Here is a 16,253-nt window from a genome sequence, read left to right as displayed (position 1 = left end):
AAAATCATGCTGAGTGTTGCACAATCACTAGACAGGGAGATGGGCACAGAGGTAATGTTGCGTGTGAAACTATACCTTTTACCCCTTTCTGCATCTCGGTTCCTTCTTGCCCAAAGCAGAGCCGCATTTTTTTCTCTCAAGAATTTCTCTGGAAAGCAGTACATGCAGTTAAAGACACAGCTCATCAAAGTGTGTGCACTGTTTTTGCCTTAGCAACGTATATTTCTAAAAATATTTCCCTTTTGCAGCCCCCTCTACTCTTTAATTGCTCACTTCTCTTTCCTATCATCAAGTTACAGTCTGGCTGTCCTCCAGTGTCTGTTTCTTTTGCTTTTGCTATGGGGCATCTCCGGCATAAATCTTGTCGATAGGCTGTGTCTGTCCTCCTCTAACTCTATCCCCTGCCTCTGGCTTAGCTGAGTCATGCTTTCTCTGTGCCTATGCTTACAGTTGTCCCCATATTCTTGTGTCCTTTCCCTCCAAACAGGTCTTGTGGGTTGCTTCTAGGGGGGAAGAAAAAAAAAAATCAACATAATGACATGGCCTTGCATCACCTACTACTTCTTTAACTGCTTCTTCTGCAGAGCTCATCTTCCTTTGACTTCTCTACCTTGCCTTTCTCCAAAACCTCCTCCAGCCTTTCTCTCTTTCTCAGCTAACATGTCCTTATTTTTTCTATTAACTACAATCAATGAACAAACCCCTGTCCATTCTGCCTTCATTTTACCCTGGCATTTACCTTCAGTTTTATCTGAAAGTGATTCTATCTGCCAATAGTTCTCCACCTGTTTTCTGAAAACACATGCAAAACGTCTTTCAGAAGGTCCTGATATACCTCAAATACTGTTTGTGATCTAGTAAACAGTGCTGCACTCTGATCCATTCCTCTGCACGTTTTGCCCAAGTGATTTTATTCACAAACATCCTCCTATGAAGGACAGATCTACTCCTCCACACAGAATTGTCTTTTTTTTTTTTTACCAAATATAGAGTTTGGCCTGTTTCTCTGATATGTCGTGGCTCAGCCTTCAGTTGAATCCAGCCAGCATGATCAACTTCTACCTTTCCTAAGTCATACTTGCTTATTACTGACAATGATATCATACCAAGAAAGATATAGCCTAAGCACTTTCTTCAGTTCTTTGTTCTCATTTCCAAGCTATTGGTTAAATTTCACATAAACTTTCAAATGCCTTTACTCTCCATACACAGAATTATACTGTTATCCAAGCTGTCATTAGATAATGTCACTTTTACTGAAATCTCCTATTGTCTGGCCTTGACAAAAGTAATTTCACCACCTCATATCAATTCAGAAACTCACTGCAAGGATAGTTTTCTTACTCTGGTTCATTGATAAATCTCCCATCATATTTATTTATACTTCTGAACAGCATTAAACATACTGAGCCTGAATTCTCACTGTGAACTCCCTGGGATCCTTCACTGCCTGGGATCTCTCTCTTAGTTTTACAAGCATTTGAATGTATACTATCTCATTATGTTTCAAAGCCCTTGCTCTGGTGCTAACAAAAACCTTTGACAATGCGTGTACTCAGGCTTCAGGAGACCCAAAGTATGATCCTGGTGGTTGTTGTCTCACTGTTATCTTGGACTCTGCCTGATTCCTGCCTACTTCCTCCTGCTGTAGCTTGTCTTAAACTGGAACCTGCCAAGAGCAGCTGTCTTTTCTTCCCTGTTCCTACAGTACACGTGGTCCATTGTAATGGAAGCAAGCCTACTGCCATCCCTGTTGCTAATACTTCAGAGAAGTTTCTTCAAAAATATTTTGTGTGGTAATGCTGTGAATCACTTTACATATTTCCCTGCTTTGTTACATTGTGCAGCTCTTTCGTTATCCTTGTTCTTTCTTGCAAGGTCTCAAGAGACTTCATGCTCTTATTCTGTGGTGCATCTAAGTCTACTAGGTTCTTCTAGGAGCAGCTTCTGGGTACATGCACCATCAAAATACCACACCAGCTGAGTCATATTAATTGTGCTTATTTTCTCTTAATCTAAAGCAAAAACAACCACTAGGCAATTCAGTTTGCCTTAAAGCTCTTTCATAGTTAATGTGTCTCAGCTAACACACAGTAATTTGCTTATTGCCTGAGCTTTCTGTAGCTCCCTAATACAGTCTTTAAATGATTTGTGTGAATCTTACAAAGTGCAAGGAGAAAGGAGGTGATGTCAAATAGTCAGATTTTCTCAGAAAGAAACAATGTGAAGATGTTTGTATTTAGTAAGATGCAGCATTTCCCAAATTGGTTGTTTAGCATGTCTCTACAGATAAGAGCAAAATAGGGAATTGGGAGGGAAGGGAAGAGGGCTGGAATTAAGAAACAGAAATTATCACTATTTATTTACTTACTTACTTATTTATTTACTAGGAATTTAGTGTGCTGGAATTTCTTTTTTTCATTTGTGGTTTTCATATAGTGTCTCTACCTGGGGTCTTGTGGGTTGTGCCCAAGTGAGACCAGCACACTTAAAGCACTGCTGAGATGAAGAGTGAATCTGTATTCTAAATTGCCATGTAGTACACACCATTGCAGGGGTAAGCAAGACCCTCCAGCAGTTTTCTGTGTTCTGGATGTGCTGTCTGTGCCTGGAATGCACTTCATTTCCAGCAAAGATGTATTGTGAAGATAAAATCCTAGAAACACAGTGAATCAGGTCAATTTAACTCTGGTCTTGGGTTCCTAAACCCATGGAGAAGACTTGGTCTCGTACTGGTTTATTGCTGAGTCCGTAGAGCTTTCTCCAATTGCTCCACTTCAGTGATTTCTGATCAGATAGACTTTCAGGCAGTGGTTGTGTTCTGGCCTGTTTGTCTCCTGATGGAAACCTTGGTACAGCTTTAGAAACAGCTGCTCAGCATGTGGCACTAAGTTGCTCCTACTTTTGGGCCAAAATATAACTTTATACTACATCAGATGATATTATATTTGGGTTCTGTATTGCTGCCTGTGGATATGCAAGGACAGTGGGTGCTCAGTTAGAGTCCATAGCTGTCCTCTGCTGCTGCTTCCCCTTCTTTTACTTTCAAGGACGTGACAAAGTAGGAAAATATTGGTTGCACATGCAACACATTATGAAATGTGCTGAAAACTTGATTGACATCCAGTTTGAACAGCTGTTCAGTGTTCTGACCTGACAGCGTTCTGTGGAGTTTTAGGCTTGGCTGCCTTGAATTTAGCATTTTCAGCATTCTTGCATCCTATTCCTGTAGTCAGCTCTTCTTCTCCTGCTAAGAACTGGGGCTTAAACTGGAGTGGCAGACATTTAAGAAAAAAACAACACAAGCATATTGAGTCCCCTGAAGTGGCTTGGAATAGCTTGCTTTTTTTTCCATCCTCATTGATCTCAATAAATCACAGATTGATGGTCAAAAGTCCACCCACTTTATGAGAAGTGGGCTTCTTGTGCCAACCTTCTTATGAACTTGGATGAATTTTGTATTATTACTTCATTTTTCATAAGTTACAAAATTGAAATTCAAGGACTTTAATATCATTTGGAAAATAAATATTACTTACTTACATATTACTTACATACTTAACTTTAGAAATTATATTGTGGCTTAATTCCAGTTATTGGTATAAATTAGAGCTCTGCTGCAATGGGAAATACCAAGTGTGGGGTTGCTTTTTTCCAAGCATTTACCTCTCATTTATTCTTTTTACTACCATGGGGGTTCTGTCACCAATAAGAGGAAAAACTGAAGTAATAAGTTAAAATAATTTATTTAAAGAGAATCACAGAAATAAGAGTAACTATTGAGCCTGCAGATACTGAGATATACATTACCATTAAATAGGTGATAATACTAATTCTATATTGTCTTGATTCCTATTTTTTTATCACTGAGGAGTCAAGAATTTATTTTGACTATTTGCTTTTCCTCTACAAAACTTCAAAGATATGTCTATAAGAATTGTTAAAAAATGGAGGTGCTCTATCTTGGAATACCCTCTTCTAAATATAAAAGGATATAAACAGCTGGGAACTTTTTAGAAGAAAAACAGAGAAGAGAGAAAATCTCTCCTAAGAGACACGGATTAACGTTGTGTAGACTGTTTTGAGAACCATAGTATGGTGGAATATAAGGACAAAAGTTTGATGAAATAGAGCTTATCACATAAAGAAAAATCCAGATCTTCTGGGAAAACCTTGAAATTGTTCCTGTGAAAGAACAACTTCAGTTTTTAGTTCTATGTAAGTAGTTTTAACATATTGGTTTCTCCTTCAGAAAAAGGCTCACTGCTTTCCTTTGGGATTTTACTATAGTGAGGGCAACGCTACAGAAAAGGAGTACAGAAAAGTGTTCATTTCTGTGAGATTTGAGAAGCAAGTGTCTGATGTAGTCAGATCTGCATTTGCAGGAGTAGCAAATGCCATCTCTAATGATTTATTTCTTTGTGCAGATGTTCTGGCAAAGGCTATGGTGTTTAAGAAACAAGAATCAGTAAATCCCGAATGCCTAGAGGCACGGAAGGCTGAAGAACAGTACTGCAGCAATTGTTTACATGCAGCAAATATTTACAACCAGTCATAGGGGGTTTTTAAAGTTTTATTGCAGCTCTCAGGGCCAACGAGCTTGTTATGCCACCCACCTTAGACAAGACGCCCTTTTCACACTGGTGGGGGTCTGTCTTCTAGCAGATATTTCTTACTGTGCTCTTTTTGTGTGGTGAAGAGGCTTTTTCTCTTGCTTGTTGCAAATGTAAGTCAAAGTAAATATGGCTGGTAGCAGTTGAAGATGAGAACTAATGTGTTTAAAAGAACCCCAAATCTACTGCTGAAATAGTCTAGAAGCAGGCAAATCACAGATAATTAAACTGGATTTCAGGGCAAAGTGTTTCTAAGAGTACCTTCTCATCATACTTTTGAGCTTTCATCCTAGAGGTGATTATTTTTGCCTCTCAGCAGTCCATATCTGGTCTAACTCAGACATACTGAGAACAGCACTTGGCTCCCAGTTGCCTGCTGAGCTCACTGGCCTGCCTGTCCTAGGTCTTGGAGAAATTCTATGCTATATATTAGCACACGAACTTGGATGTTGAATTGAGGAATGTGTACTGGCTAAATTTCTCTGGAGAAGCCATGATGGCAGCAGTCCAGTTTTCTCCGTTCTCTTGTTCCTGGGGAAATGCCTTTCAGCCACGGGAGAAAGGAGGTCACATGCAAATCTGTATGGCTCAGCAGACGACACTGTAGTGCAGAAGCAGTTCCACCCTCTGGTGAAACCTGCCAGGGCAGTTTGTCATTGCTATGCCTCTCCCTTGCCCTATTGCAGAGGTGGTGTTTGAGTGCAGTGCATGTATTTGCTGGGCTCTGATGTGTGGGAGGAAGATAAACTCTTCCTTGCTCCTGATCTTTTAATGAAGAACCAGACAGGACTCTCAAGACTTCAGTTTCTTGAGAAATTTTTGAATGTGGAGTGGAATTTTTGATGGAAGAAGCAGAAAGTCCCCCAGATATTTCGTACCTGTTTCATTCCTTGTAATTGTCAACATAATGATTCTGCTTTATTTTTTAAAATCTGTTCTCTTGAGATTTCCCTGGAAGTGTGAACATTGTCCTTTTGCATAGTGCTGTTGATAAAACAAACATTGCCTTCGTGGAAGAAAGACTCACATCTGAGCTTCAGAGAGTGCAAACAGTACCAATTTTTTCTGGCCTTTTATTCTCATATGCAGGAGTCAAAAGCATGCTACTGTTATCCTGAAATATTACATTGCAATTGTGTTAGTTGTAATGGGACTGAATTTCCTTGTTACATCTCTTGTCAGGGTGGCAGCTCAGGAAATATTTCTCAGGTAACTGGGTTTTTTGGACAGAGGAGAAAACACCATCCACAGTGCCCTGGAGAGCACCTGTATACACAGAAAAGACTGGTTGGCTTCTGCTCCAGAGTTGGTTTCACTGCCTTAAATCAAATTACTGCTGCCCACAAGATGACTTCAGCAATGTTGTGGGTGGGGACTGATCCCCTCCAGGGGCAGCTTGGCAGTGCTGCAAGAAAGGCCATTCCCCACCTCAAGGATTCCTGCCTCCCAGCTGGGTTTTCATCCCAATGGCCACTGGATGGGAAAAAATAAAAATTCTCCAAAAGGAAAATGCCACAGTTGCTCTGGGCAAAGGACCCTGAAGTCAGTGGGTTCATGAAGTGGCACAGGGCAGAGTTGAAAGTGGAGTGTGTCAAGCAGCCTAGCCATGTCAGCTCTATCTGGCACAAATTTTTGTATTAGTCTTATTTCAGGAAATCTGATTCATTTTGGCAACAATTCCTTTTCTCTTTCTTTTTTTTCCTCTGAAACTTGTCCTCCAAACTCACATTTTTTTCAGTTTTTACTTCCATTGGATGCATAAACCTGCTGCAATGCCATGACAGCAAAGGTTATTTAGAACAGCTTTCCAGTGAGGATGTTTCAGGTTCTTGTCACTGCAATGATCCAAATTTGCAAGTAGAGCAGCAGTTCTGTACCTTTGTGCTAGGGTGAGTCATGCCCTTGTTCTCTCTTTACGTGCTGGACCTTGCAGTGTACCCTCAAAACTGTCTTTGCTGAACAACTGACCTGAAAAAATAGAGGAATGATGGTTCCTCTCTCTTCATCTGTATCTTTTCACAAGAGACTTGCTTCAAGGGAAACACTTTAGATGGTTTTCTCAGGAGGGTCTACAGGCTTGTTGCCCTTTCTTCCCCCCCTTCCTTCCTTCTGTATTTCATCTTCTGGACCAGCAAAAACCTGTGCATCTTTGGAAGAGAGCAGAAGATCAGGGAAGTGCTTCTTTATCCCTGGAGTGTTTCCTTACCCCTTCAGTGCACTAACTCTTCCTCCATTTTACAGCCAGCTTAACTTTGCCTGCTTTCATTGCCTGCCACAGCAAAAGCAAAAAGACAGCTAGGAGGCAGTAGGAATTGAAGCAATGTTTCTGCAAACTCTTCCTTGGCCTTCAAATATAGCATCACTAGGAGTCAGTTCAACACTACAAGGAATTTGGAGCAGACACACTTCATTAAGCATGTCATTTTGTTTTCTCATTTTAGTCTGTGAGGCAGCTGGAGCACGTCTTCCTTCTGTTGAACCTCTTCTTTCTTTCCAGCCCCTCTCCTCCTGAAGGTAGGGAGCACTGACTCCTGCAACTGCTTGCTCAGAGCTGTCAGCACATAGAACCTGCTGCCCTTGGGCTTCCCAGCTGGGCTGACAGGACCTGGCCATGATCCAAGCAGAGCGATGTCTCAGACCCTTTCTGTCTCCAACACAGGAGCAGTGAACTTTGTTCCAGTTTTTCCTGGCCTTCTCCCAAACAGAGTCAGAAGTCATCTTTTTGAATTGCTTTCACATGAGGGGATTGAGTAACTCCAAATGCATTTCAAAACAAATGGTATTATAAAATATAAAGGTATTAGATATGAAAAATGCAGTTTCTTGCTGCTAAGCCTGTGAAAAGAACCCTCTGATCTTTTCAAAGTGTAATGCTTATTCAAAAGGTTAAAGTTATCCATTGTGACCAAAGCTGCAGGTATTCTCTGACAATTATGACTATATTTTCATAGACTTGCTCTTTCTGATGCTAATGGTGAATCTGTAGTTTCATCTGGAATTGGAAACATGAAGTCATGGGGACCAAGGTGGGTGGGGCAACCTTATCCAGGATGGGACAGGTCCATGAACTTTTGTGAAAATGACTTTAATGTCTGTTTGTCACTGCCCCGAGGCAAAGCACCACCTTAATATCCATCTTCCCTGGTGAGCCTGCATGTGAGAGAAAATCTGCAGACCAAGAAACTCCTTGTACAAGTTAGGCAGTCAATTTAGATAGTTGATTAACCAGTTAAGTACCTGACTAGAGCTGGCTAATTGGTGGTTAATGGTAAGGTTCTGTCAGATTAAATTGATCTCTAGTAAGCCTAAGGACAATTATGAGCTTGCAATCACTGTGATAATTTTTCCCCTGCATTGTTGCAAGAACCCCAGTTAGAGGTAGTGTGATAATTTAGGACTATTATGTAAGGCTGTCTCCTTGCCACAGGACAGTGCTTCAAGCGCTGCTGTAAATTGGGGCAATGCTATTCCTAACGTCTGGTGAAATATGTGATTAACTAATCATTGATTTTTGGGAAGAGAAATTTTGTAGCACTCTCACTAGTTTCATATTGCCTGTCAATTCATTGCACATTGAAGCCCAGATTGCTGCAGACAGCCAAATAGACAGAAAAGCATAGAGGTGACCAGTGTGGGAAATATAAACAGAAGACTCAAAGCTTATTTTCTGGGTTGTCTAGAGCCTTGGCTTGGTGCTTGGTAAAACAGAAATTTTCTTTTGGAGTATTCTGTGTCAATACCATCTGAACAGGAGCTTAGCTATGCACATTTTGGGTGCTTCTGCAGTACAAAGAGTCTGAGTCACATTGCATGTATCAAATATTTTGCTCAGAAGCAGGAAGGCATATGTCCACTCTGGATGTCATCAGAGAGATGCCTGGAAGGCATGTCTGGCAAGCTTATGCCATGATCATTGCAGATTGACATACTCACTGTAGCTTGTAATTGGTAAGAGACAGAATAAGGCCTTGTAGATTTTGATTTTCCCAAGAGGAATATTACTAATGAATTAAGATTGATTTTTGCAATTAGAGTCATTGGAACCTCAGTGTTTTCCTTTCTTTCCCCCTTTTTTCCACCCTTTCAGATTACATTTGACCTTCACAGAGATATTTCTATGTATTTCAGAAGAGATGATGAGTCAAACAGACTACCTCTATCTATGATTGCAAGATATTTCTGACAAAACACCCATCACGTTTCCACGTTTGTTGCATCAGCTATTGCTCACGTACCTACTTGTTTATTACTCTTCCTGAAAAAGCAAGAGTGAGGTGGGATCAGTAAAACTATGCGCATTGATACTTATAGTTCTATATTATAGTATAGTTGTTAAATCAAAATAAAAAAGCCCTCAAGAACTTGATTTAGAAATCTTTTAACTGAAGCCACATTTGACACTGTATTCAGTTCAGACTGAAATTATATCAGGTGGTTCAGGTAACTCTAAGAAAAGCCAAAGAAATATAGATAAGGTTTACAAACTGATAATGTATACCTATCCCCTTTGCTTTTCTTCAGTACATCCATTGCAGTTTAGCTTCCAGAAAATGAGAAATTCAAGTTTGTTTTATTGTTTCTGAAGCCATCTGAAGTGGGAGGGGATTTACCATGTTTAATTTTTTCTCTTTGGTTTGTTCCACTATCCAATTTTAGCAAATTGAGCATCCACTACAGCAGACTGGTCCTGTTGCATATCTTCCATGTGGGTACCTTAATCTGTAGGCTGGAGGGTTTTCCTCGCCTTCTGTGCCTAGAATTTATCTTGTTGGAAATGGAGAGTTTTAGGAAGAGGGCTAGAATCACACACCCACCTTTCAGGGTGACATCCCTCTTCAAATTCAATGACCACCTAAGTCACGACAAGGATATACACAGGTCTTCAGGCTGTAACATTGCACTGCTAGTGCTGTGAAATGGGCCAAGTCTTCTCCTGCTGCAGCTATTCCAGCTAGGAGTCAGGACACCTGATGGTATGAATGGAAGGGTTGTCTCTTACAAACCTCTCACTGACTTGCAAATCTCCTGAGCTCAGGTGTAGCCTTTGTGGGCTGGGAAGAAGTCCTTCCGTTGGCAAAGCTGCCAGCCCTGAGCATGCCCCTGGGCTGCCATGGTGTGACCACTGCCGCCACACAGAGGGAAAAGTGAGGGCACTGCCCATCAGGGGATGCCAAATGCAGCCTGTGCAAGGGGTTATCGAGGGGCAGAGGGCCATGGTTCCCAGAGACAGTCCCTGCAGAGTCATGCTGGACCATCCAGTAAGGTGGATATTGATTGGCTCTATCTGACTGGCCACATTTATTCAGCTCCTTCTCTTAATTCCTCAGACTGTTTAGAAAGGAGAGATAGTTTTCCCACAGTGCACCTGCACAAAATTGAAAAGAATCACTTATTTCACTGTAGTGCAGAGATAAACAGGTTATGCCCTTCTGAAATGTTAGTTTTGCAACAGTTGAATACACTTGAGTGGATATAAGAATCCTAATGCCATTTCACAGAGTAACTAATCTCACTCAGGTTGGGTTTACTTAGGAGAAACAAACTCAGGTTAAGTGTCTAAGAGTTATTTCTGCAGTGACTCTGTGATTTTTAAAATATCTTTCATTACACAGGGAACAATAAATTATACTCTTTAACTAGAATGAGACAGGAGTCAATGCTGCTTTTGAACACTGTGTGCTGGCTCAAAGACTGCTTATCCAGTTTCTGGAAACTAAACAAAGGTTTGCATTAAAGTCACTGAGAAGGGTTAGCTGAAATCCATTTTAGCTCCTTTGGCACAAAGAACACAGGAGGAAACGTTGCCTTGCCAATTAACTAATGCTTCTCCTCTTGCTCCTGGTACTGTGTCTGATTCAAAGCTGTGCAGTTCCTCCCCAAACCCAAGGCACACATGAAATGAAGAAATGACAGGAAAAAGGCCACGTCACAATAATTACTGTGATATGGTCTGTTGTTCCCTTTCTTGCTTGCTCTGTATTTGAGGCTCAAAGTTAATTTGCTTGTATAACTCAAGGTGTTTCCTCTGCTTGTTTGTACTAGCTATGATTTCTAAACATCCTTGAAATTATTGGCCATAACATCTCTCCTCATCATGATATTACTCCAACTTGAGCTACTTATAGAAAGTGTTTCTTTCTACTTTTGAACAGAAACAGCTGGGAGCCAGAAAAATACGTATTTGTTTGCCTTTCTATTTTTGGTTTGAAATTGCTGGAAGCCAGTAGGTGGGTTTTTATTTTCTTTTTTAAGATTTTATTTTCAAACTAAGGCAAATATTATGTATGAGGAGTGGCACATATCTTAAATAACTGGTTCTAGTAACAGGAAAAAGTTCTAGTTAGAAATTCTTCTGAAGTGTGGCTCTATTTCTGGAAATCCTTTCTTGCTTGCTTCAGCAGAGTCTTGCATCCTCTCCCATCTTCCTCAATGATTCTTTCACATGCAGAGGGGTGAGTTTTATAGGAACTTTGCTGGCACCAAAACACTGGTATGTTTTCATTTGTCTTATACACTGCACCAACTCATCATCTGCTCATTCTACCACTCAAAGGAAAATCATCCAGGGAGCTGGCAAGTGCTTGTTTTAACCAAATGAAATCACCTGGTCTGCCACCTAAATGGATACCTACTAACCTGGTGTGTCTGTGGAAAATAGAATCTAGTGTCTGCTGTTGGACTGTGCAGATTTTGGTCTCCAGAAAGGAAAATTTCAATCCATGATAAAACAAGTAGTCCAGTATGAGGTTTCATCCCATTCAGGAGAACTAGAAGGTTACCTAAGTTTTAATCCCAGAAAATGCTGGGAATTACTCAACTAAAGAAGAAAGCCAAATCCTCCAGATTTCTTCCAGAGTAAAGACAAAATTGAACAAAAATAATCCACTCCCAGTTTTGTTTATTTTTTCAATCTGCATTTCCTCAAAAAACCCCCAAAACCCCCAGTCCCACCCAACTCTAAAACCCATCACAACCAAGAAAAAAGCAAACCTCTGGCCACACCCATGAGCTTTATTCTGTTTATTTCATAAAAATAAGCTTGGATAGTTTTGAGTTAATATTACTTACTGCTTGTTGATTTCTAAAAGAGTAAAATCAGTTCACATAACATAGGATTGTCTTTGGAAAAGGTTTTTTTTTTTAGGGGCTGGAAGAACTCGGAGGGTAGAGTTAGAAGGACAAAATGTTTTAAAGCATTTTTTTACTGTACTGCCAAGATTTATGTTAAATGAAAGCATAATACAGAGCTTAAGTACACAAAACTTTCTCTTTTTACAGCCTTTCCACTAAGCCTTGAAACCATTCATGGAAGCTGATGGCAATATTCTCGTAAGTATAACTGAAGTTACGCCAGAGTTATTGATCATCTGAAGAGGTCATATGTAGGGATTGTACCCTTGCAGTCATAGAAGACCATGAACAGCATAAAAGAATTGCACATGTGAACAGCATCAGTATCCAAACAAGATCTTTCTTATGGGCCAGCCCAAGTGGTGAGGCTGTCCCAATTCTGCTCTAAGGATAGAATGAAGTCTACTGCATGTGCCTAGTGCCAGGGGTGCCCTCACTCCCAAGTCCTACCTCTCAATGGATGAGAAAACTGTAACATAAGATACATGAGCTTAGCAAAGGGTTTTCTTAGCCACACATCTCTCTAACCCTTAAGAAGATTAAAGAAAATACAGCTCTCTAAAATATGACTGTTGATCACAGCTGCCTTTGGTGCCTTCTCACTCATGCATTTTGAGTCAAATTTCATGAGACATGAAGACTGTTTTTTTCATATTAGCCCAATGGCCCTGCTTTTCCATGTAGACCTTTTTTTTTCTTTCCCCTGAAACAGCCTCATATACCTATTTCACCCCATTTTTTATTCCTGGGTAATTTGCAGGCTGCCCCTGACCCAGGACACCTGGAGCCTTTGACACAGCTCCCTCTGATTAGGAAGGGAGAAGAGCCCTTTAACCAGTGTTTGGGAGGCTCCTACCCTGACTGCAGCCAACAGAGCCATCAGTTTGTGCAGCAGGGTGTGAAGGAATGAAATAAGGGGCCTCCCTTGAAACAGTGGGGCTGTAACAGTCTTAGACACGGTGGTAAGAGGGCAGTTTCCCCAGAAAGTGCAGAAGCAGCTGTCCCTGCTAAGGCAGAGGCTTCCACACAGAGTGTCTGCAGCCCTTCAAGTCCCAGACTTCAGGGGGTGTCAGGGACCTCTCCCTGAGGCCAAGGGAGATGTCTCTTGGCCCTGCAAGAAGTCTTGAAGGAGCTGTGCTGGCAAGTGGAGGAGATTTGGAAGGAAGAGTGCAGACTGTGCAGCATCAGAGAAAGTGAAAGAGAGAGAGATGGGGTCTTCTCTGAGACACAACACTTGAAGACCATCAGTCCCCATCTGCAGAGGAGAAGCAGGCAGTGTCTACTCCCACTATCAAAGTAAGCAAAACCTCTGGAGAATTGGAAGGATGGAAGTTGATGACTTCTTGTATCAAGAGGAAGCTCTTGCCTCATCTAAGAACAGGCTGACTGTCCCCATAGTTGAAGAGGAGCCAGATGTGTGCCCTAGCAAAGACCTAGTTCACTCAACTGTAAACCATGCAGGTCTACCAGGAAGAAATTGTGAGACCCTGCAGTGGGTGACTCCCTGTTGTGAGGGACAGAGGACCCATCTGTAGGCCTGTCCAACCATCTAGAGATGTTTTCTGCCTGGGAGGGGCCAGGATACAGGATGCTGTGCAGAGACTGCCAAAGCCTGTCCAGCCTTCCGACTTCTATCCCCTGTTGTTATTCCATTTGAGAACAAGTGGTACCACCAGGGGAAACCAGTGTATGCTGGGGGCCATAGAGCTGGAAAGTAGCTTTGCAGAGAAGGACCTGGGAGTCTTGGTGGACATCATGAGCCAGCAACGTGCCTATGCGGCACAGAAGGTAAATGGTATCTTTGGCTGCATTAGACAAAGTATTGAGAGCAGGTCAAGGGAGGTCATAATTTATTCAGTGCTGCTGAGGCCACCCCTGGAATGATTCTCAATATAAGAGACACATGACATACTGAAGAGGCCTGATGGAGGGCCAGAAGAGTAATTAAGGGACTGTACATCTAAGATATGAGGAAAGACTCAGTGAACTGGGATGGTTTAACTTGGAGAACTGGCTCAGGGGGGCTCTTACCAATATGTTTAAATACCTGAAGGGAGGATGCAAAGAAGAGGATATGGTTTAATGGTGAACATGGTGGTGGTGCTAAGTTGACGGTTGGACTTTATGATCTTACAGGTCTTTTCCAACCTTAATGATTCTATGATTCTTTTTAGTGGTGCCCAATGACAGGACTAGAAGTGATGGGCACAAACTTAAACACAGGAGGTTCCCTCTGAACATCAGAAAATCTTTTTTACTGTGAGGATGACGGGGTACTGTCACAGGTTGCCCAGAGAGAGACTCTGTGGAGTCTCTGTGCTTGGTGAAATGCAAAAGCTATCTGAAATGGTCCTGGAAAACCAGTTGCAGGTGAGGAGTGGACTTAGATGACCTCTTGAAGTCCCTTCAATCTTAATCATACTGTGATTCTGTGGAAAAATAGGACATCTAAATTGACAGAAGTCTCTGCTAAAGTTGTTGCTTCTCTCATATGTTTTTGTTCATCACTGGAGTCTGCCTGGCACAGAAGTGGCTGTGAACAGTGCACAGTTGAACAGAATCCTTTGCAACTCATTCATGGTGTGTTTGCCAAGTAAAGGAGTACTGGATAGCAAGTTTGAAGTCTGTGTTGTTCTGCAGGATCACTATCCCTTCCTGTTCAGTCCTTAGCAAACCAAAGCATACCAAAACAATTGAAACCTACTCTCTATTGCCAGTCTTGCACAAAAGTGTGTGTTTTGCAGTTATCAAAGAGCTTTCTCGGAACTATTGCTCTCAGATCTTCCCTGGTAACAAGAAGAGATAGAAATACATCTGTCATTCTTGGTTTGTTTTTCAGTTGAACCTGTGATAATGAAATAAATCACTTTCCATCAGGAAACTGAAAATGATAGGAAAACATCCACCATTGTCAGAAGCAAAATCATGACATTTGGTTTAGTTTCAGATTGTTCCAGTGACTATGTCTGCTAGTTACAGTACATTCACCTCTGAATCTGCTGTTATACCCCTGGTTTTATCGGTAACAACTCTGCCTTCCACAGTTTTCTCTTTATTCTGCACAGGTAAGAATCTCTATAAGAGTGAAACTTTAAAGTATCTCTTAATCAATGCTCACCCAGGTTCACTGCAATAAAAGATTATTGACTTTTATAAAAGAGTTTTCAGTGACGGAAACTTTAATTTACTTCTTGAGTAAAGGTTTGCCACTGGAGACTTGCTAATGTGTTGTATTCACATGGAAAATTGAATCCAAACTGTGCTGGTGAGGCATTTATGAATTTTGTGGTAGATTCATTTAAATATAGGGTTTCTATTGGTTTGAGAGAAAAACAGTTTTACTGAAAACTGTTTGTTTATTTCATAGAATATCTATCTGACTCCAAACATTGTGCTTTGGAGAAAGAGGGGTTTTTTTTATTTGTTTATAGATCAACAAAATTTGAGAAGGCAATTTTGTGAATCATGCCAGATTTTATTGCTGCAGTTGGGGATTAGAGCTTTCTCTTGCACGGAGCAGAACACATATTTTTTTACAGGATGAAGCTGGGTTTCTGAACAGCACTAAAACACAACGAAAAATGCAGAATTCCAGGCTTAGTACTAATTTGTTGAAAATTTACCTCAGTTTTCAGGGATACTTGGAAAGATAACAAGAAATGTATCTTAATTTAAAAAATGTCATTCAGCAGTTATTCTGTTAGAGATTTACCACTAATTTTATCCAGGAAAACTAAATACAGTGCTGGGTGGGGAAACTGCTCTTCCTTCCACCATCAATTTCCCAACTCCTCCCACAATATATGAAGAAAAGAGGGTAGGTTCATGACCCCTATCAGCTTGCAGCAGGATACCATCATTGCCACAGATTAATACACGTAAATTTATAAATTTTTTTAGCTAGCCCAAGCTCTTACTTGGTAATCAGTTTTTGCCTCAGTCTGATAATAAAGTGGGCCCCAACAGATGACTTACATAATATGGGTATTAACTCTTCCTTGACAGATGAGCAATAGACCATGTTATTTTGCTTTAGATTGTCAACAAGGTTAGTGGAAAGATTACTTCCTCCTCAGTTGTGTAGAAAGAGCCACATCCTGTCTCAGTATTGCTCTTCTTGTTGTATGATTTTATGTTGGTTATGATGCCATGATGGTTTTTTGCCTTTTCTTTTAAACCCCTTTTATACCTTTTTACAACTTCTGTATTCTTTAGTGCTTTTTGCCTACATTCTTGGACTTGTTTGTTAAGCTGAGAGACTAAACATTTTAGAAGCTTTGTAGCTAGGGATCAGTGTGCCCCAGACCCCAAGGTCCTCTCCAGAACACATTTGTAAACTAAGATAGAACCATCCAGGGTGAGGCTCCTTGGGGAGGGGGGCTCATTTGAGCCTCTCATTGGGGAATTTTTGATAGATATGCTAATTAGTAAGACCTATAATGTCATACCAGATCTTTTGGGAGTGTGCATTGAGGTGCATTCAACCTAGACATGGTGCACCTAAAGATC

General features: G+C 41.0%; 1 protein-coding gene across 2 annotated transcripts in view; it reads left to right on the top strand.

Annotated features, from left to right (window-relative positions):
* LOC121673019 (interactor protein for cytohesin exchange factors 1-like) overlaps window positions 1-16,253 on the top strand; it is a 55,278-nt gene that overhangs the window by 24,294 nt on the left and 14,731 nt on the right. For both annotated transcript variants that reach the window (XM_042046031.1, XM_042046032.1), the window contains exon 2: window positions 11,892-11,942. In XM_042046031.1, the coding sequence (XP_041901965.1) occupies window positions 11,919-11,942 (24 nt within the window). In that variant the 5' untranslated portion in view covers window positions 11,892-11,918. The remainder of the gene's footprint in view (window positions 1-11,891; window positions 11,943-16,253) is intronic.

Source organism: Corvus kubaryi, unplaced genomic scaffold (assembly GCF_017639235.1).
Source record: "Corvus kubaryi isolate FWS band 111438036 unplaced genomic scaffold, C.kubaryi_AGA036_p1.0 65103, whole genome shotgun sequence".
Taxonomy (NCBI): domain Eukaryota; kingdom Metazoa; phylum Chordata; class Aves; order Passeriformes; family Corvidae; genus Corvus; species Corvus kubaryi.
The sequence above is the reverse complement of the archived record's forward strand: the minus strand, read 5'-3'. Positions and strand labels throughout refer to the sequence as shown.